General features: G+C 41.5%; 2 protein-coding genes across 6 annotated transcripts in view; one reads left to right on the top strand and one right to left on the bottom strand.

Moving 5' to 3' along the window:
- The window catches only part of LOC117551378 (NLR family CARD domain-containing protein 3-like), a 79,214-nt gene that overhangs the window by 25,723 nt on the left and 32,781 nt on the right, over nt 1-20,710 (bottom strand). For 2 of the 5 annotated variants that reach the window (XM_034224241.1, XM_034224244.1), the window contains exons 1-7: nt 12,318-12,419; nt 7,678-7,788; nt 7,094-7,177; nt 6,845-6,991; nt 6,616-6,729; nt 1,538-1,633; nt 618-696 (exon numbers count right to left, since the gene is read on the bottom strand). The exons of 1 other annotated variant lie outside the window; for it this stretch is intronic. In XM_034224241.1, coding sequence (XP_034080132.1) covers nt 618-696; nt 1,538-1,633; nt 6,616-6,729; nt 6,845-6,991; nt 7,094-7,113 — 456 coding nt within the window. In that variant the 5' untranslated portion in view covers nt 7,114-7,177; nt 7,678-7,788; nt 12,318-12,419. Of the gene's footprint in view, nt 1-617; nt 697-1,537; nt 1,634-6,615; nt 6,730-6,844; nt 6,992-7,093; nt 7,178-7,677; nt 7,789-10,263; nt 10,827-12,317; nt 12,420-20,710 lie in introns of those variants that run through there. 2 more of the 5 variants (XM_034224242.1, XM_034224243.1) reach the window with 2 other exon arrangements.
- The window catches only part of LOC117551382 (protein NLRC3-like), a 143,422-nt gene continuing 138,334 nt past the window's right edge, over nt 15,623-20,710 (top strand). Inside the window, exons 1-5 of the mRNA XM_034224248.1 lie at nt 15,623-15,750; nt 17,594-17,749; nt 18,880-18,963; nt 19,066-19,212; nt 19,312-19,443. Of these exons, the coding sequence (XP_034080139.1) occupies nt 18,944-18,963; nt 19,066-19,212; nt 19,312-19,443 (299 nt within the window). The 5' untranslated portion in view covers nt 15,623-15,750; nt 17,594-17,749; nt 18,880-18,943. The remainder of the gene's footprint in view (nt 15,751-17,593; nt 17,750-18,879; nt 18,964-19,065; nt 19,213-19,311; nt 19,444-20,710) is intronic.

Raw genomic sequence — 20,710 nt, 5'->3', positions numbered from 1 at the left:
ATGGGGTGATTGACAGTGTCGAAAGCCTTTTGTAGGTATCACCATGCCGCAGTACTTGCCCTCGTCCACCTCTTGTTTGATGTGGTCGCTCAAATAAAGAAGGCATGTGTCAGTGGAGTGGGATGTTCTAAAGCCAGATTGAAATTCATAGATTAGTTTCTTTTCCGCGAGGTACTTTTCGACCTGTTCATATACTATTTTTTCCATGACTTTCGAGATGGAGGTAAGTATAGAGACAGGGCGGTAGTTGCCTGGGTCCAATTTGCTGCCCTTTTTGTGCAGGGGGGTTACTCTTGCAATTTAGAAGTCTTTGGGTACTTTCCCCTGTTTTATGGAGAGGTTAATTATGTGAGCTATGACTGGTGAGATGGCGGTTGCTGAGTCTCTGAGGAATTTGGAGGGGATATTGTCGTGGCCAGTGGCCTTGTTAGGTTGGAGGGCGCTCAGTTTAATGAGTACCTCTGCTGTTGTTACCCTTGCTAGACTGAAATCATCTTTGCGTACCCCTAGGTTTTTGTAGTATTTTTTGTAGCTCTCACGGGTTGGTGCGGTCTGGATTAAACAGTTGTTTACTTATTGTTCCTTGAGTCTTTCACTGGAGGGAGCCACACACTCACATTAAATATGGAGTCCAGGTGAGTTTGATGCTGCTGGGCAGACTGACCACCAGGACCCTCTGATCTCTGCTGATGAACTCTGTGGAGCAAAGAGGAGGATTTTAAACAAATACAGAAACTAAGAGTTACATGAGCTGAGTTTAAAGATCCTCATTCAAACCGGACATACAGCTTAAAAACGATGTCCATGGTCTTTCAATTTGTCTAAGTAAAATACCATTTCAGAATAATGTAGTGTGCAGTAGACTGGTCTCAGATGGTGGATCCTTATAGAAACACAATCACTGATAAAAGTGTAATAAAGAATGATTAAACTTGATTGTCTGCACAGTCAGCAGTTATTAGGACTTGGGGCCCTGTTGTATGAAGATTTGCTGGTGACTGTTTCCTGAGGCTCTCTTCATTCATTCAACCAGATGGTCCCATTGAGATCATTGATCTCTTTTTCAAGGGAGACCTGCCCAACATGGCAGCAAGTAGGTTACAACATGAACATAAAACAACAGATAACACAAAAGGACATCATATGTACAGGGCTGCATTCACATACCTAGAGACATTGACAAGTTCCAACAGTATCAAATAGCATTGCACCAAGCTTTAAAAACATGCAGTGGAACCAATTTGCTCATTTTCAAATATTTTTGAAGACTGTTCCAAGCAAGAGGAGCTGCGCACATACAAGCTTTCGTACCTAGGTCAGTCCTTGCTCTTGGCATATGTAACAAAACCACATCATGATCTCAGGCAATAGCTACCTGCAACTCTCTGTGTGATCAGAGAGCAGATGTAAGATGGGAGTTTACCCAGCATGGCTTTATATATGAACATGTACCAATGACTGAGCCTCCGTACAGTAAGTGAAGGCAAAGCTGCTTAAAGTTTCAAAAGCGAACAACAAAAATAACTTTAATTCATACCTTGGTCCATCGCTATGCTCTCCATCTTCAAACGATGGAGGTCGAGTCGATTCACTCTTCATGGAATCAGAGCTGGATCCAGGAGAGTCCGGTCTCCTGATAGAATCAAAAACATAATCAATGCAAAGGTGTCTGTCACACACTGGATCTGGGAATGAACAAGAAGGGAGTCTGAGTGAGCTCATACTAAATCAAACACAATATATTTATCTATGGAGATTTACAATGAAGTGTGTTCATCAGCAATATCAAGGATGAGAGAAGTCAACGGACGAGCGGCATATCTGCTGTGGAGGTTAAGTAAGAAATTAGAGTCACCTGTCACCATCTTGTGGTGACAGGGGTGAGGCACGGGCACATCTTTCATATCTGGTTAGTTTAATAGAATAAAACCAATGCTGCTATTATTATAAGGTTTTATTTTAACCTAGAGAACTAATTAGAAGGGGCAAAAATAATAGTGAAGGGTAGGAGAGGTTTTTTAGGGGGGGGGGAGGTTTGGGGGTTTAGGTTCGGGAAGGAGAAAGGAAGATTAGGATTAGGTAGGGAATGATTAGGATGGAGGGGAGGGAAGGATTGCCTGAAGGGAGGGAAGAGTGAATGTTTAGATATGAGGGAAGGGAATAGCCTATAGTTAGGAAAGAAGATAGGAGTAAGGTGAATGGGATTTGAGGTTTAAGGGAATAAGGGGGAGTAGGCAGGAGGAGAAAGGAAAAGGGCTGAAATTGATACCAAGGGCAGAGTCCTGCACGGGTCTGATTTTCAAGACCCGCTCCCGCGATGTGCAATACCGAACCCGCCCCGCTACCCGCACATGTTGCCAATTAGTTCCGCCACCCGACCCGACCCGACCCGCATAGCCTATATATGAGCAGTGAAAACGTGCAATTATTAACACACGCAGGTGCATATTTGTCTCAAAAAGCGTGGGATGTTGGTTATTTTCTCCATCTAGGAACCAGAAGCCTCCCAGACGTTGGATTTCGCTCTTGAGGAAGTGTTATTGAAAATGCTGTATTCTCCGCTAGAGATCTTCACCTCAGCCATTTTGAATGTGGCGCTCAGCAGCAGATTGATGCGCTGCAGAGGTTATGATTATGCACGGTCCCGCGGGGGAGAGGTCTGAGGATTTAAACATTAAACTAAATTGTTATTATTTTAATATATTTATTATGCAATACCCGCGACCCGACCCGCATCATCTTTGTTTTACCCAGAACCGAACACGGAAAAAAGCGTTTGAAAAAATACCACCCGCGAGTCGGGTACCCGACCCGATGCAGGACTCTGACCAAGGGTTAGGAAGGAGGAGAAAGAAAAGGGGTTGAAATTACTACTAAGGGGTAGGAGAGTTTCTGAGGTTAGGTTGGGAAGGAAAAAAGGTTGGGATTAGGTAAGAAGCTGGGGAGTGGTTATGGTTAGGGTGAGGGGAAGGGGTAGCTTGAGGGAAGGGGAGGGGGAAGGGTTAGATATGAGGGAAGGGAATAGTTTCTAGTTAGGAGAGAGGGTAGGAGTAAGGTTAAAGGGGTTTTGAGGTTTAAGAAGTGTAAGGGAGTAAGGGGAAGTAAGGAGGAGGAAAAAGGAAAAGGGTTAACATTAATACTCAGGGGGAGGAGGGGTTTTGAGGTTAGGTTGAGGAGGGGAAAAGGTTAGAATTAGTTAGGATTAGGAAATGGTTATGGTGGGGGGGGAAGGGTTAGATTGAAGGGAGGGAAGAGTGAAGGTTAAGGTATGAGGAAAGAGAATAGTTTCTGAATAGGAAAGAAGGTAAGGGTCCAATAAAGGGGTTTAAGGTTTGGAACAATAAGAATGGTTTATAAAAGAGTTACATTCAGGAGGGATGGGGTTAGGGGCAGTTTTATATTTTAAATGAGGTGTTTAATACAGTACTCCTAGGTCTTTCTTTCAGGAGGTGATCGGTGACTAAACATTGTTAAAACCCCCAGGTGACCTGGAGGAGAGTCTCCAGATCCACCTTCTCTCTGCTGCTCTCCTTTGGCCAAATGACCAAGAGGGGTTTGACTCGAGGCCCGCGATTAACAGATTGGAGATGGTGTGTTGGATAAAGTGAGTGTAAAGTAATGTATTGGTATTCATTTTCTTGATCTGGTACAGGTGTTGATATGGTCTTTGTTTTAACGTTGCTCCCGTTTCACACTTTGTAGTGTTTGCAGGTAACAGCATATACAAGGTTTGTTGATAGAAGGGTAAACAAACGCCAGATCGGAGCACCCTGGCCCGGGACCATGCCGGCGAGGAATTTAAGGTGCGAAAGTGAGTGTCCAGGTTTGAAGGTTTGGTGATCTTCTTAAGGGCTGTACGTACCAAGATATCTTTCAGATTTTTATTTCGACGGTACGCCATGATGGTTTTAAAGGGGGGTTAGGGTTAGGAAATTATATACTTTTTCTTTTTCCTCTTCATAAATTCTGCCACTGCATTTACAAGGTGTGTTCTCTTGCATGCAATAGGCATTACATTGGGACCCACTTTGTATCCACTGCAAAGGATTATGGGTCAGAATAGCCAGGAAAGCATGCTGGTTTACAAACTACAAAATGCAACCAGCTGCAGTTGAACACCCTGGTATTCTGGAGTCCTAGACAGGATGCAGGGTATTCTGGAGTCCTAGACAGGATGCAGGGACCCCAACACGTGCTGCACAGCCCCCACATTCACCCAGACAACAGTATGTTGAGCATATAGGTGTTGGGTTGTCACAATGTGTTGAAGAACACCCACAATGAACTGACTTGGATAGGAGAGGATTTCAGATCCAAAGTCCAGCTGACATGAGACTCCACTGGAGTGTCTCTGACTGCAGTATCATTGAAGACATGAAGACCCTCTACACACAGTGACTGTGGAGAGACCTCAAAGGATGCTTTATAACCTGCCTGGTGTGTGTACGCTTCAGAGATAAAGAAATGAAAACACCTCAGTCTCGTTGATCCGAGCCGTCAGTCCGGTTCTTACATTTCCTCCCAGCACTAAGGATGCTTACTCAGATTACAATCAAACTGCCTTTCTTGAAAAACATTCTCCACAATACTTTAGAAGAGATATTTATGTTGATTGGCTAAGTTGGAAATTGCAATTTTAACTATTTATGAACAAATTATTTTTGGATGAAGTTTTAATGAACCTTTTTGATCAAACGCATTGTTCTACAACGATGTGTGATCTACATCTTGTGATATTCACGCTGAAACATTATCAGTCTAACTGTCAAAAGCACGAGACATCAAATGATAATAAACAACAGGACTGATCACCGTGGAATTCCCCTGGAAACCAACATCAGAAACAACAACAGAGCCGACAGAGCCGCCTGCAGCGTCTTGGCCTAATAGTCGTGTCGCACACACATTGCAGTGAGAACAGCAAGTGATCAAGTACGTTCTGCTCAAACCGTCAGAGGATAGAACTGGCCTTTTTGAATGGCCACGTTAAATCCTGGATTCTGATTGGTGGGTCTGTTATCTCTGTTGAGTAGTTAGTTGCTCAGGATGCTCTGATCGAGGGACCCTGTGCTGTCACATCGATCCGGTCAGTGTAACTTAGTTTAAAGACATTTGAACTGTCAGAAAACACAATGGAATACTTTGAGAATATGATATCTTAAAGTAACAGAGAAGAAGAACACTAGTGTTTAAAGGGAATGGGCTCTGGCTGTATTTAGAGACTGGTTGATGGGAAACACAATTTAAACAGACCTGGACAGTTACTGAAAACCTGGATCAGTGCTGCCGTCATTTTAAGTTACGATGCTGCAGTTCAGACGCTGAGACTAGAACAGAAGGAGCTCTCCACTAACATGTCTCACGCTATCACAAACATCCCATCAGAAAAGTCAACGCTCCATCAAACAGTTTCAAATACAAAGTCCAGCGAACATGAGACTCCACTGGAGCGTCTCTGACTGCAGTATCAGTAAAGACATGAAGACCCTAAACACACAGTGACTGTGAAGAGACCACAAAGAGGTTAAATCACATCTGTTACTCTTCTATGTTGAACTTTTTCTTTTTTAAACATGTCAGTCACGTTGATCAGAGCTGTTGGACCGGATCAGACACTGCCTGCATTTTTCACTGCTGATGATATCTCAGATTACAATCAAACTGCTGCCAAAAGCTGCTGGCACCATTACAAGGAAGTCTTTCTAAAACCATTCTTTACCTCCGAGGGACATTCTCCACAATACTGTAGAATAGATGTATAGCATCAGCATCAGGAAACATTAGTCCTGTCCAGTTAAACGGTGATGCAGAACAAGTGATCCTGAGCCTCCGTACAGTTAGTGAAGGCAGACCTGCCTTGGCATACAGGGTACAGTGATGAGCAAGTGCTTTACAAATAGTAACACATCTCAGCGCACTGTGATAGATGGCATCTAACTTGTTCAGGTAATGGGAAGGTGCATTCATATAGATCAGATCACCAGAGTCCAGCACAGGTCAAAAGGTCACAGAGACTTTTCCTTTGCCTCAAGCGAGAAACAGGACTTCAGCTAAAATGCATCAGCTGGGTTAAGAGATGACCCCTTTCTTACTTCTTAATATGCATAAAGAAAGGTTGTAAACCTTCTCTCCTTCAGATACTGATAGGACTCAATATATGCCCTGAGTCAGAGAGTAAACATCTGACTCATAAATAATAACAACAATACATTTTATATTTGGAGGAGCCTTTCAAGACACCAAAGAGCACCTAACAATGCATTAAAGAAACACTCAACAAGGTAAAACAGCAACATGTAAAATTCAGGCTGACAGAAAAAGAGACATCAATGAAAAGCAGACGGGGACAGGAAGTAGCTTTGATAAACAAACCGGACTAAAGTGAGCAGGCTGATCCGAACAGGACAGTCTGAATGTGCTGATTGTGTCAGACTGTCAGAAGTGCTAAATCTTCAGTGTCTGACATCAGTTTGAAGCTCTGCTGTGTTCTCCTTGTGGTTCAGTTCTTTGCTTCAAGAACTCCTTTACGACGTGCAGCAAATAAAATGCAGCTGAGAATGAGGTAGAAATAATAAAGATTTAAAATCGACCAACAAAAATAACTTGAATTCATACCTTGGTCCATCGCTATGCTCTCCATTTCCAAACATAATAGGGTGAGGCATAGACCGGCCACTCTTCATGGACACACAGCTGGGTCCAGGAGAGTCTGGTCTCTCATGGGGGATCCTGATAGAAACACAATCACTGATGAATGTTCAGAATCAACTTTGTAGATAATTATGTTGAATTTCAAGCGTTTTAATAAAGAAAAAGAAAAATGACTTTTGCTTTAAATTCTTACTCTGGACTATCATCATGCTCTCCAGCTTTAAACCCAATAGGTCGAGGCATAGAGTTTCCCCTCTTCAAGGACACACAGCTGGGTCCAGCTCCAGGTCCAGGTCCAGGAGGGTCAGGTCCAGGAGGGTCTGGTCTCTCACGGGGGATCCTGATAGAATGAAAAACATGATGAATGCAAAGGTGCACTGACACTCTGCTGAACATGATGCTGACTTTTGAACATGTTAATCCTGATAAGATGAATAATAACTTTGGATCAGTGGTTTCCATCTTGCAGGTTGGCAGGCTCAAACGTCCTCTGGAGATTCCTGGAGGATCTGTTGTGGTGTCGAACCTAAACACAAACACAACAACATGCTCGTTACTGCTCCTTCCTCTCTGCCACACACTGGATCTGGGAATGAACAAGAAGGGAGTCTGAGTGAGCTCATACTAAATCAACTATGCTGCACAGCCCCCGTAATCCCCCAGACAAACGTATGTATGTTTACTGTATGGACACCTCAGTCCCGTTGATCCGAGCCGTCAGTCCGGTTCTTACACTTCCTCCCAGCACTAAGGATGCTTACTCAGATTACAATCAAACTGCTGCCAGAAACTGTCACCTTTACAAGGAAGTTGTTCTTAAAAAACATTCTCCACAATACTTTAGAAGAGATATTTAGCAGCAAGAAACATTTAAACGGTGATACAGAACAAGTGATCAAACATTTACAGATTCCTTTAGCAGGATTCTCACCTGATGAGTTTTAGGAAACAAAAATACTTTGTCTGGTTAGCTTTTCTTTGATCCAATTATTCAATTTCCAAAAAGCATTTAAATCATATTCTCACCTTCTGAATTCCCTTCAGGTCAATTGAAACACCTTCATGCTTCATGTATCTCTGCTCATCAATCCTGTGTCTGCCTGCATCTGATCTGAGGACGCCGTCACTCCCTCATAACTTCAGAGCATCAAAACACATGAGTCACAAGAAACCAGTCAGTTTGAGAGAGGGTGCAGTTCTACTAGCTGTCCACTAGATGGTGGTAACTGATCATCCAATGAAATAAAGCTCAGCACTAATTTACAAATGTTAACTCTGACAGTTGACTGATCTCATTAGCATCCTAGTGTAGCTGTGATGAAGAGGTTCCCACAGACGTAGAGTATTGACTGATCTCCTTCCTCTCTGCGGACGCCTGAAGACAGATCTCTTATTTTAATGTGACTTTTTCCAGGTTAAAGTCAAGACAATTGTAACTATGGATCCTACACCAATAATACAATAAATCAAAGTTATTTATAATCACACTTTTCATTTTAATAAACACAACTCAAAGTGCTACAGAGTAAAAATCTCAATAAAAACATTTTAAACATTAAGTAGACAGGGCAACAAGAGGATGGTTAAAGTTCTAGCAAAAGGCTTTGTAAATGTGTTTTAGGCCTTACAAGTTCAGAAACAACAACAGAGCCGCCTGCAGCATCTTGGCCAAATAGTCGTGTCGCACACACATTGCAGTGAGAACAGCAAATGATCAAGTACGTTCTGCTCAAACCGTCAGAGGATAGAACTGGCCTTTTTTAATGGCCACGTTAAACACTGGATTCTGATTGGTGGGCAGACCCGGCGCCAGAACAAATCTACAGAGAGGGCATATGATTTTCATGGGAGGGCACACAAAACCGTCATGTGCCGCGGCCAGATCAGCGCAAGAGATTTTCTTAACCTGTTCAACCCTGAGCCTGTTTTTCAGGTCTCAGTCTCGAAAATGACATTCCCAGAACAAATGACCATATCTTCCCTAAAAGGGTTAAATTAATAATCTTTATTCTCAAAGTAATGATAAACCTATTTTAAAGAAAATTCAGATTGAACATAATAAAAAAATGTAAAGTATAGTGTCCGTCCAAATATATTTGTTTACTTATAGTGAAAATCACCCTTTGAATGATGGGTTAGTAGACCAAAAGCTTTAGGAATCCAAAGTACAACATATAATAAGTACCTGTATCAAGATTGATGCAAAACAAGTGAAATTTGAACTTTTTAGAGAGGTTTAGCAAAACAAAAAAAACACTTCTGGGGTCATTTGGGTGGATTTTCCATATCTCTGGCCCCCTTGCTCGATTTTGACGAATGAAATCTCTTTATAACCGCTAGAGCCAATAGAATCGAGGGGAAGATCTACACACACCAACACATGAACAAATAAGGAGTGAGAGTGACGCGTAGCCAAAACCGGAAGCTGCATACACTCTGGTGGCTACCATTAGCAGCTAACTTTTTTTCTCCGATTTTTACATAAAAATTTAGTTATGGATTATAAATAATTTTTTCAAAGCGACAGACACATTATCAACCTATGGATCAACCGATTCAGCCGCGTTTTTTCTCATTTTAATGCCATTGAACACGTCTTTTGATCAGATTGACAGCTACGGTGAGACGATCTCCCGTAAAAGCTCCGTAAAAGCTCCGTAATGCTACAAGTTGTGATGTCTGAGTTTGCTTCCCCTGTCGTGAGTTCGGATCGCTCAGTGATGATACTATACCTATATAATCTGTGGAGTCTCAGCTTTAATCGGATATCTTGTATGTGCAGTTACGATAAGTAATAAGGGTATCTTTATCTTGAGTTCTGTGCCAAAGTCAGTTTGCATTTTTTCGCTCTGGGGTCATTTAGACACTTCTTATGAGACTTGTGTTTGGTTTTGGTAAAAATGTCTCCAGGGCTTAACAGGTGTTAAGTTATGATGCTGCAGTTCAGACGCTGAGACTAGAACAGAAGACGGACCCCTCCACTAACATGTCTCACGCTATCACAAACATCCCATCAGAAAACTCAACGCTCCATCAAACAGTTTCAAATACAAAGTCCAGCGAACATGAGACTCCACTGGAGCGTCTCTGACTGCAGTATCAGTAAAGACATGAAGGCCCTAAACACACAGTGACTGTGAAGAGACCACAAAGAGGTTATATCACATCTGTTACTCTTCTATGTTGAACTTTTTCTTTTTTAAACATGTCAGTCACGTTGATCAGAGCTGTTGGACCGGATCAGAAACTGCCTGCATTTTTCACTGCTGATGATATCTCAGATTACAATCAAACTGCTGCCAAAAGCTGCTGGCACCATTACAAGGAAGTCTTTCTAAAACCATTCTTCTTTACCTCCGAGGGACATTCTCCACAATACTGTAGAATAGATTTATAGCATCAGCATCAGGAAACATTAGTCCTGTCCAGTTAAACGGTGATGCAGAACAAGTGATCCTGATGATCAAACTTCTACAGATTCCTCCGGGAGGATTCTCACCTGATGAACTGAGTTTTAGGAAACACAAATACCTTCTCAGTTTAAGTTACTTCTTGGTTGGAATCATCCCCAAATATAATCTCAAATAAAAAGCATCTCTATCTTATCATCACCTGTTGAATTCCCTTCAGGTCAATTGAGACGGCTTCACATGAGGAGGAAACTCTTCTTCAGTCAGAAACCCAGTCAGTGAGAGGTGGTGTAGTTCTACCAGCTGTCCACTAGGTGGTGCTAACGGACCCTCTAATGCAGAGGTCTTCAACAGGGGGTCCGCGACCCCCAGGGGGTCCGCGGAGGTACTGCAGGGGGGTCGCGAAATCTTTGGTTGATTAGACAATTTTTTATATTTCTTAAAACTTTTTCCCACAAATTGAAATGTCTTTAAATGCACATTAACATGAATCCAACATATTGTAGCGAACGGAGAAATGGAGGCAGAAGACGTTATCTTTTAGTCAGCAATGCACGCATTCAGCTACACACAGTAGCTATCTCAAGCTAGGCGCCGGTTCACTCACAGCAGGAGACTACCCCGGTCCTGTCCCACCAGGCCTCGTGTACACAAAGGGGAGGACCCGCCCCTATTGCTGCTGTGCCAATCAGGAGACCGCATGACACACGCTGGCTCTGTCAGGTTCCCCGTGATTGTCCGAGAGCCTATTCAGTCCCCAGTTTACTAAGGACCCAGACACAAGGACGCACGCTGCAATATTATTGAGAAGACCATACCTTCATATATATATACAAATTGATCGTTTTGTAACTCGACCAAAAAAATCCACAAGCACAAGAGAGATACCATCTACCTCCGAAACCACCAGTGAACATGCAAGTGGCGAGGCGGAACCTGCTGCTGATGTAGCAGCTAATAAGGGTAAGCGCAAACGAGAGAAGACCCGGAAATATGCATATGCCATCCACAGATGGTTTGAGGATTCCCTGTCCCTTCTACATGTATGCTTTAAGTTAAAATCTGTGAATTAATTTAATAGCTCAGTGTTGTATGCAAGATGTATGTTTATAAATGGCAGTGGCACGGCCACTGCACCTGCACCTTGCACATGTTTAAAATAAAAACATGAATATATTAACCTGTGTATTATTTGAATAGCTTAGTATTGAATGTACAATAACAGAGTAGCATGTTTATACACTGCACTAGGCCCCGTTTAATATAAAACACAATTGTATGCCATACATATAGTAGGGGGGTCCCTGCTCCAGCTCTCCATCAGTTTGGGGGTCCCTGGCCTGAAAAACGTTGAAGACCCTTGCTCTAATGAAATAAAGCTCAGCACTAACACATGATGAAGCAGCGTGGATCACGTGCATGTGTGCCTGATCGGACACATTATATTACATTATATTACATTATATTACATTTAGCGACGCTATTATCTGAAGTGACTAAAAATGTACAATAAATCAAACAAGCTATAAAGATACAAACTGAGAACAGCTAGCCTCAAGTACATTCACTTCAAACATCCTACACTTTTTTAAAGTACTAAATGCAGAATGAGGAGTTTATCTATGTTTTGGCCGAGGTGCAGTTCAGACACTGATAATAGAACAGAACGACGGACCCCTACATGTACACATCTCATGCTGTCACAAACATCCCATCAGCAAAGTCAACGCTCCATCAAATTGCTTCAAATACAAAGTCCAGCGAACATGAGACTCCACTGGAGCGTCTCTGAATGCAGTATCATTACAGACATGAAGGCCCTTTACACACATCACGTCTGCTATGTTTCAATGTTAAAACATTACAAAACATGTCAGTCATGTTGATCTGAGGTTTAGACAGCATCAGACACTCCCTGATTTTTCACTGAAGATGATATCTCAGATTACAATCAATCTGCTGCCAAGAACTGCTGTCGCCATTACAAGGAAGTCTTTCTAAAATCATTCCTCTTTAATTCTGAGGCAAATTCAACGATACTTTGAAATAGATTTATAGAATCAGCACCAAGACACATTTGTTCTGATCAGTTAAACAGTGATACAGCACGATGTGATCAGAGTGATCCTGATGATCAAACATCTACAGATTAAGTTTAATTAGGTCAAGTAACTTAGTGGTTGTTTTTATCCCCACATGTATAATAATATACCCAACAAGCTTACAAACTGAAAAGCGTCTAAATCATGTTCTCACCTTCTGAATTCCCTTCAGGTTAATGTAGACGCCTGCCTGTGTGGAGGAGACTCTGCTCATCTCTTCCTCATCAGTCCTGTGTCTGCCTGCATCTGATCTGAGGACGCCGTCACTCCCTCATAACTTCAGAGTATAAAAACACACCAGAGTGACGTGAGAACAGGTCCAACGGGAAGAAGAGCCAGTCAAGGTGAGAGGTGATGGAGGGGATGCAGTTCTATAGCTCTCCACTAGATGGTGCTGACTGACACAACACCTTTCAGATCGGCAGGTACAAACACATCGGAGGGACATGAAACCAGCGTAGCCACAAACCTGGAGTCTGAAGAAGCTCAGGCTGCTAGGGTGATGTTCTTTTTCCACTTCTTCAAACACGCGTTGGCTTGCAAACACATTTGTATTTAATGGCAAATGTATTCCTCTGCCCGTGTGAAAACTGTGTATGATAGCTTTAAAAGTTTTTCATGTGAAATATCCATACATGTGTTATGTTTAGGCAACCATACTACTGGCATAGCTTAGGTAACTGCCTGGTTATTTTTATCCCCAGATGTTTAATCACAAACTTAAAAAAAAACCTGTATCAAATATTACATTTTATTCTGTTACAATACCGCACTTTTTTTGTATTTCACCCACATATTCCAAAAATGGTTTTAGGGGATTTATGGTGGCAGAGATACATTAACGTCTGTGATTTTAAATCCTTAAATTATGACAGAAGTTAAAAGGAGAGACTTGATAATTAAAATGTTGAGCATTTTGTTCTGTATTCAATTTTCTACGTAAGGACACTCCTTTGTTTTCAGAGTAATTGAGGAATGCCATTTGGGTAACAGATGTATTTGAACCCTGAACACTCAATGCCTGCATGTTATATTAGGATTTGAAAAATAATAGTCCCTCAGTCACATTGATCCGTTTTTAAGACCTGTTCTGACAACCCAGTCTCACAAAAAAACGTGTAATAACTACGTCGGTCCACAACGTAGGACGTAGTATTTCTACAAAAACGCCTCTGAAATTGTAAGATCCCTACGTTTTTTTTCACTATTCATTCCAATGGCTGCGTCTATGTCACGTGATCTTCTCATTTCTCCCTGCAGAAAATAAAAACATGGCCGAACTTCGTTTTATTCTCGTTTCACAACATAACAGAAATAATATCGATAGCAGCGTCCCTAGCAACCACCTTGGTAACAATGAAAACGTTGTATAGACACAATTTCCTGAAGTAATCTTCGTAATAACTAGCACACTAAAGATCATGTACATCCACTGCACACATCATCTGAAATAACAACTCATATTTCTCACATCAAATGACATCAAAAGGCATTTTAATGGCCAAACTAACCTTAAAATAGGCATTTTACACCGAGAATAAAACGAAGGTCGGCCATGTTTTTTTTTTTCTGCAGGGAGAAATTTGAAGATCACGTGACATAGACGCAGCCATTGGAATGAATGGTGAAAAAAAACGTAGGGATCTTACAATTTCAGAGGCGTTTTTGTAATTGTTGGACCAACGTAGTTATACATGTTTTTTTATGAGACTGGGTTGGTTCTGACACTTCCTTCATGTTTCACAGATGACAGGAAATGAAGATCACAATCTAAGTGCTGCACATTCTGCTGTTCTGTCAACACTAGCTGACGACCTGGATCACCTGAAGTCAAACCAAGAGCAGGACAAGACAATTATTTAATGTTATGTTTGAATATGCAAATGAGGCTTTATGATATTCTAACTTTTGGTGACTTTAGGAAAAATCTACAAACACGAAGATAGAAAAGTATAAATAAAAAGTAAATGTCGACTTAAAAGGTTTTCTTTCCACTTGTCTGAAATAAGAGATCACAATTCAAAGTCATTTAGAGCCATCTAGTGGGCAGCTATTGGAACTACATCACCACGAACACTGACTGGGTTTCTGACACTGGTTACACAGGTTTTCACGTGGCTCTGTTTGTGTTGATACTCTAAAGTAGTTGGTTGGGTACATGTACCGCAGTGATGTTAACTATGCCTGTGACGATAGGTCAAATTAAAGATCTGAATCTCAAACCCTCCCGAGAGAAAAGGGATGCACCGTTGGCCTCTTTCGACGACAGAGATTGCATGCATGCATAGGCGTTCCTCGGGGAGTGCCAGAGGAGTTTATAGCTAGACATCAGATATTGGCGGGACTCTAACCACTCTTCCTTTGGGTAACTATTAATACAAATGTTGAGATGATGAATTATATTTATTATAATCAGCAACGTTTCGTTAATTGCACTCATGATGCTATTAAAGGATCAGCTGAACAGTTCGATGCTACCTCCCACAGAACAGAATGGCTCCAGAGATGCTCCTGGCTGAGGAAGGAGGTGTTTGTGATCTGTTCGTGATGCTGAACATTTATCCCTAACAACACTGTTAGATGGATCTGTCACTAAAGCTTCAGCTGAGCTTCGGTCACTCAGAGTTAGCTGAACACTAGACCTTCACTTACAGGCTGGTTGATGGCTTGGTAAATGGGAAGCGGTGATTTGAGCTATTCTCACCTCTCTAATCACTGTCATAGGACTTCTGGCTCTGAGTGGCTGTTGCTTTATGCCCTGTGTTAAAGGACTTGTTATGAAAGCTATTGACAAGTCAGTATCAAACACTTTGTTAGCTTATCAACCCCTGAAGACTGAAGCTGACATGTTGAAGTCTCCTCCTCATCCAGTTCTGACTTTGATGATGAAACAAGTGCGTACATATCTTTTGTTTTATTTCCTTCAGATTAGCTTGCTCATCCAGAGACTGCAATATGGCATATGTGTTGTTTCTATCAGACACTGAGATGTATTCAATTGAATCCTTGTGAATTTTGAATGCCGATGATAAAATGTATAATACTTCTATATTTGTGATCAATCTGTAATATGATCATAAGTGTAGAGTGTAATAGAACATGTCATCATGCTCAGTGAGCATTTCAAGTTCACCATCTGTTCTTCTTGAACAAGCTATTTCTCATAACAGGTAGCAGTGAAATGTCCTAACCTGAACGAGTCGTAAATGGTGTTAGAGCTATTTGTTGTTGCTAATGTATTTGCTAGCAGGTGTGTTTAAAATAATCCTATATGTTTCTAATCAGACAGATCTCATGATCAACACGGCTGCTTCATCACATCTCAATGTCGCTGCTGACTGTGCTTCATTAGATTCTCAGTTAGCCCCATCTAGTGGACAGCTAGTAGAACTGCATCACCTCTCACTGGTTTCTTGCTCTTGTTGGACCTGTTCTCCTCTGATATATGTTTTGATACTCTGAAGTTATGAGGGAGTGACGGCGTCCTCAGATCAGATGCAGGCAGACACAGGACTGAGGAGGAAGACATGAGCAGAGTCTCCTCCACACACGCAGGCGTCTACATTGACCTGAAGGGAATTCAACAGGTGAGAACATGATTTTCAAAATGTGGGATTAGACATTTGGGGATAAAATAACCAAGTAGTGACCTGAGCTAACCACAGAGATGTGTTCACTACAACTCAGTTCATTGATGAGAATCCAGAGGAATCTGTAGATGTTCGATCATCAGGATCACTTTGATCACATTGTTCTGTATCACTGTTTAAATGGACAGGACTAATGTTATTGATAATGATTCTATATGTCTATAAAGAACTGTACAGAATTTCCTTGGACTTAAAGAATGATTTTAGAAAGACTTCCTTGTAATGGTGCCAGCTGTTGGCAGCAGTCTGATTGTAACCTGAGATCATCAGTGCTGTGAGGGAGTGTCACACCTGGATCAACGTGACTGAGGTGCTTTGTTTATTTTTAATCTTTGAAGAGTAAACAAACCAGGAATGATGTTAAACCTCTTTGTGGTCTCTTCACAGTCACTGCGTGTTTAGGGCCTTCATGTATTTACTGATACTGCAGTCAGAGACGCTCCAGTGGAGTCGCTGGACTTTGTATCTGAAACTGTTTGATGGAGCGTTGACTTTTCTGATGGGATGTTTGTGATAGCGTGAGATATGTTAGTGGAGGGCTCCTTCTGTTCTAGTCTCAGCGTCTGAACTGCAGCATCGTAACTTAAAATGACGGCAGCACTGATCCAGGTTTTCAGTAACTGTCCAAGTCTGTTTTAAATTGTGTTTCCCATCAACCAGTCTCTAAATACAGCCAGAGCCCATTCCCTTTAAACACTAGTGTTCTTCTTCTCTGTTACTTTAAGATATCATATTCTCAAAGTATTCCATTGTGTTTTCTGACAGTTCAAATGTCTTTAAACTAAGTTACACTGACCGGATCGATGTGACAGCACAGGGTCCCTCGATCAGAGCATCCTGAGCAACTAACTACTAAACAGAGATAACAGACCCACCAATCAGAATCCAGGATTTAACGTGGCCATTCAAAAAGGCCAGTTCTATCCTCTGACGGTTTGAGCAGAACGTACTTGATCACTTGCTGTTCTCACTGCAATGTGTGTGCGACACGACTATTAGGCCAAGACGCTGCAGGCGGCTCTGTTGTTGTTTCTGATGTTGGTTTCCAGGGGAATTCCACGGTGATCAGTCCTGTTGTTTATTATCATTTGATGTCTTGTGTTTTTGACAGTTAGACTGATAATGTTTCAGCGTGAATATCACAAGATGTAGGTCAAAAATCGTCATTGTGTCAAAAATGTTCACTTAAACTTCATCCAAAATTAATTTGTTGATAAATAAATACTGTGCCAATCAAAATAACATCATAACAATGCATTTTTTTTTGCATCACTCAAAATGGTATATCTTATTTGAAGCTAATGAACTTGTAAGGCCTAAAAAACATTTGTTTTAACAAAGCCTTTCGCTAGAACTTTAACCATCCTCTTGTTTCCCTGTCTACTTAATGTGTACATCTTTTTATTCAGATTGTTTTACTCTGTAGCACTTTGAGTTGAAAAGTACGATTATAAATAACATTGATTTATTGTGTTATTGGTGTAGGATCCATAGTTACAATGTTCTTGACTTTAACCTGGAAAACAACATGATAAAAGAACAGATCTGTCTTCAGGCGTCCGCAGAGAGGAAGGAGATCAGTCAATACTGTGAGTCTGTGGGAAACTCTTCATCACAGCTACACTAGGATGCTAATGAGATCAGTCAACTGTCAGAGTGAACATTTGTAAATTAGTGCTGAGCTTTATTTCATTGGATGATCAGTTACCACCATCTAGTGGCCAGCTAGTAGAACTACACCCTCTCTCAAATTGACTGGTTTCTTGTGCTTGTTGGACAGGTTTCTTGTGACTCATGTGTTTTGATGCTCTGAAGTTATGAGGGAGTGACGGCGTCCTCAGATCAGATGCAGGCAGACACAGGAGGACTGATGAGGAAGAGATGAGCAGAGTTTCTTCCACACATGCAGAGGTTTGACCTGAAGATAATTCAACAGGTGAGAATATGATTTAAATGCTTTTTGGAAATCTGGGATTATACATTTGTGGATAAATATAATCAAGACGTCACCCTGCCTTACCATGGAGCTTTGTTTCCTGAAACTCAGTTCATCAGGAGAGAATCCTACCAGAGGAATCTGTAGAGGTTGGATCATCAGGACTCTGATCACATCGTGCTCTATCACCGTTTAACTGAACAGAACTAATATGTCTTCATGCTAAATATCTCTTCTAAAGTATTGTGGAGAATGTTTTTCCAGAAAGACTTCCTTGTAAAGGTGACAGTTTCTGGCAGCAGTTTGATTGTAATCTGAGTAAGCATCCTTAGTGCTGGGAGGAAATGTAAGAACCGGACTGACGGCTCGGATCAATGAGACTGAGGTGTTTTCATTTCTTTATCTCTGAAGCGTACACACACCAGGCAGGTTATAAAGCATCCTTTGAGGTCTCTCCACAGTCACTGTGTGTAGAGGGTCTTCATGTCTTCAATGATACTGCAGTCAGAGACGCTCCAGTGGAGTCTCATGTCAGCTGGACTTTGTTTCTGAAATCCTGTCCTATCCAAGTCAGTTCATTGTGGGTGTTCTTTAACACATTGTGACAACCTAACACCTATATGCTCAACATACTGTTGTCTGGGTGAATCTGCGGGCTGTGCAGCCCGTGTTGGGGTCCCTGCATCCTGTCTAGGACTCCAGAATACCAGGATGTTCAACTGCAGCTGGTTGCATTTTGTAGTTTGTAAACCAGCATGCTTTCCTGGCTATTCTGACCCACAATCCTTTGCAGTGGATAAAAAGTGGGTCCCAATGTAATGCCTATTGCATGCAAGAGAACACACTCTGTAACTGCAGTGGCAGAACTTATGAAGAGGAAAAATAAAAGGACATCATTCCCTAACCCTAACCCTAACTCTAACCTCCACAGCAGATATGCCGCTCGTCCGTTGACTTCTCTCAGTCTTGATATTGCTGATGAACACACTTCATTGTAAATCTCCATAGATAAATACTTTGTGTTTGATTTAGTATGAGCTCACTCAGACTCCCTTCTTGTTCATTCCCAGATCCAGTGTGTGACAGAGAGGAAGGAGCAGTAACGAGCATGTTGTTGTGTTTGTGTTTAGGTTCGACACCACAACAGATCCTCCAGGAATCTACAGAGGACGTTTGAGCCTGCCAACCTGCAAGATGGAAACCACTGATCCAAAGTTATTATTCATCTTATCAGGATTAACATGTTCAAAAGTCAGCATCATGTTCAGCAGAGTGTCAGTGCACCTTTGCATTCATCATGTTTTTGATTCTATCAGGATCCACCGTGAGAGACCAGACCCTCCTGGACCAGACCCTCCTGGACCAGGACCTGGACCTGGACCCAGCTGTGTGTCCATGAAGAGTGACAATTCTATGCCTCGACCTATTGACTTTAAAGATGGAGAGCATGATGATATTCTAGAGTAAGAATTTAAAGCAAAAGTCATTTTTCTTTTCTTTATTAAAACGCTTGAAATTCAACATAATTATCAATAAAGTTGTATCTTCTGAATATTCATCAGTGATTGTGTTTCTATGAGGATCCCCCATGAGAGACCAGACTCTCCTGGACCCAGCTGTGTGTCCATGAAGAGTGACTGGTCTATGCCTCGACCTATTATGTTTGGAAATGGAGAGCATAGCGATGGACCAAGGTATGAATTCAAGTTATTTTTGTTGTTCGCTTTTAAAACTTTAGAATTTCTACATCATTCTCAGCTGCATTTTATTTGCTGCACATCGTAAAGGAGTTCTTGAAGCAAAGACCTGAACCACAAGGAGAACACAGCTGTCACGATCTGTCTGTATTGTATTTTGTCTTGTCTTTTTCTGTCTTTCGTTTTATGTTGAAAGGTCTTCACTTCCTGTCTTGCCTGTTTCTGTCTGCGTTGTGTCTTGTTTAAATCTGTCTGTGGTTCCCTGTCGTTAGTTTCCCTGGTGTTTCTAATTTACCCGATTGTGTTCACCTGGTGTCCCTGTGTTTTCTCCTCCCTCCTCACCTGTGTCTTGTTTCTGTGATTAGTCTTGTGTGTATTTAAGTTCTGGGTTTTTCTGTCTGCCTTTGTCGGTTCGTCTTGTGTCATCACTACTTCTTCTGTGAGTGTTCTGTTTTGTCTTTGTTTATCTGCGCCTAGCCTTGAAATAAAGGAGTTTTTCAGTTTGTATCTGCATTTGGGTCCTGCCTGCTTCACACTAGTGATGGTGAGATGAAGCCTTATGAAGCTTTCCAGCCAATTGGTTCGCAAAAGGGTTCATCTCATGAGGCTTCATCATGGGCTTCATTTGAACACAAACCCCCTGTTGGTCATAGTGTGTAAAACAGGCAGATTGGACATCTCAACAGTGTGCTCTATCTCATACCGAGTTCCCAATGAGTAAAGCCTTAGAATAACTCTAAACAACGAACATTAAATCCTATTTTCATGTTAACAATATTGTTTTTATTCCAGTTGAATGATTGTGATTGAAAAGCCTAAGGAGGCTGGTAAAGATTGCAAAGAGGGATTTGCATTCCTTCATAAACTTAACCATGTTGTAGCCTGAGAAAGGCTAAACCATATCAAAGAATACATTTATTAACTACATTGTCTCATTTAGCTGTAGCTTTTATAAACAACAAAAAATACGTATTGTTCAGTCGTTGAACCAGAGACCCTGCGGTCGTGAGTCAACTGCTTTCCAGCTGAGCCACAGCACACACACTACAGCTCCCTGAAAACACTGGAACATATTTATTCCTGTATTTATTTCTGTATTTATTCATGTTTTTATTCCTACATTTATTTATGCTTGTTTCTATTTATACGTTATGACATGTTCCGACCTCTATAGGCTATAGGTGAGGGTCTGAGCTCTCTTGATTCCATCGTGTCACCGGGCCCGGGTACAGGAGGGGTAATATGGTTCTTATTATACATCCAT

Source organism: Gymnodraco acuticeps, unplaced genomic scaffold (genome assembly GCF_902827175.1).
Source record: "Gymnodraco acuticeps unplaced genomic scaffold, fGymAcu1.1, whole genome shotgun sequence".
NCBI classification, from domain to species: domain Eukaryota; kingdom Metazoa; phylum Chordata; class Actinopteri; order Perciformes; family Bathydraconidae; genus Gymnodraco; species Gymnodraco acuticeps.
Note: the sequence above shows the minus strand (reverse complement) of the source record. Positions and strands in the feature narration are given on the sequence as shown.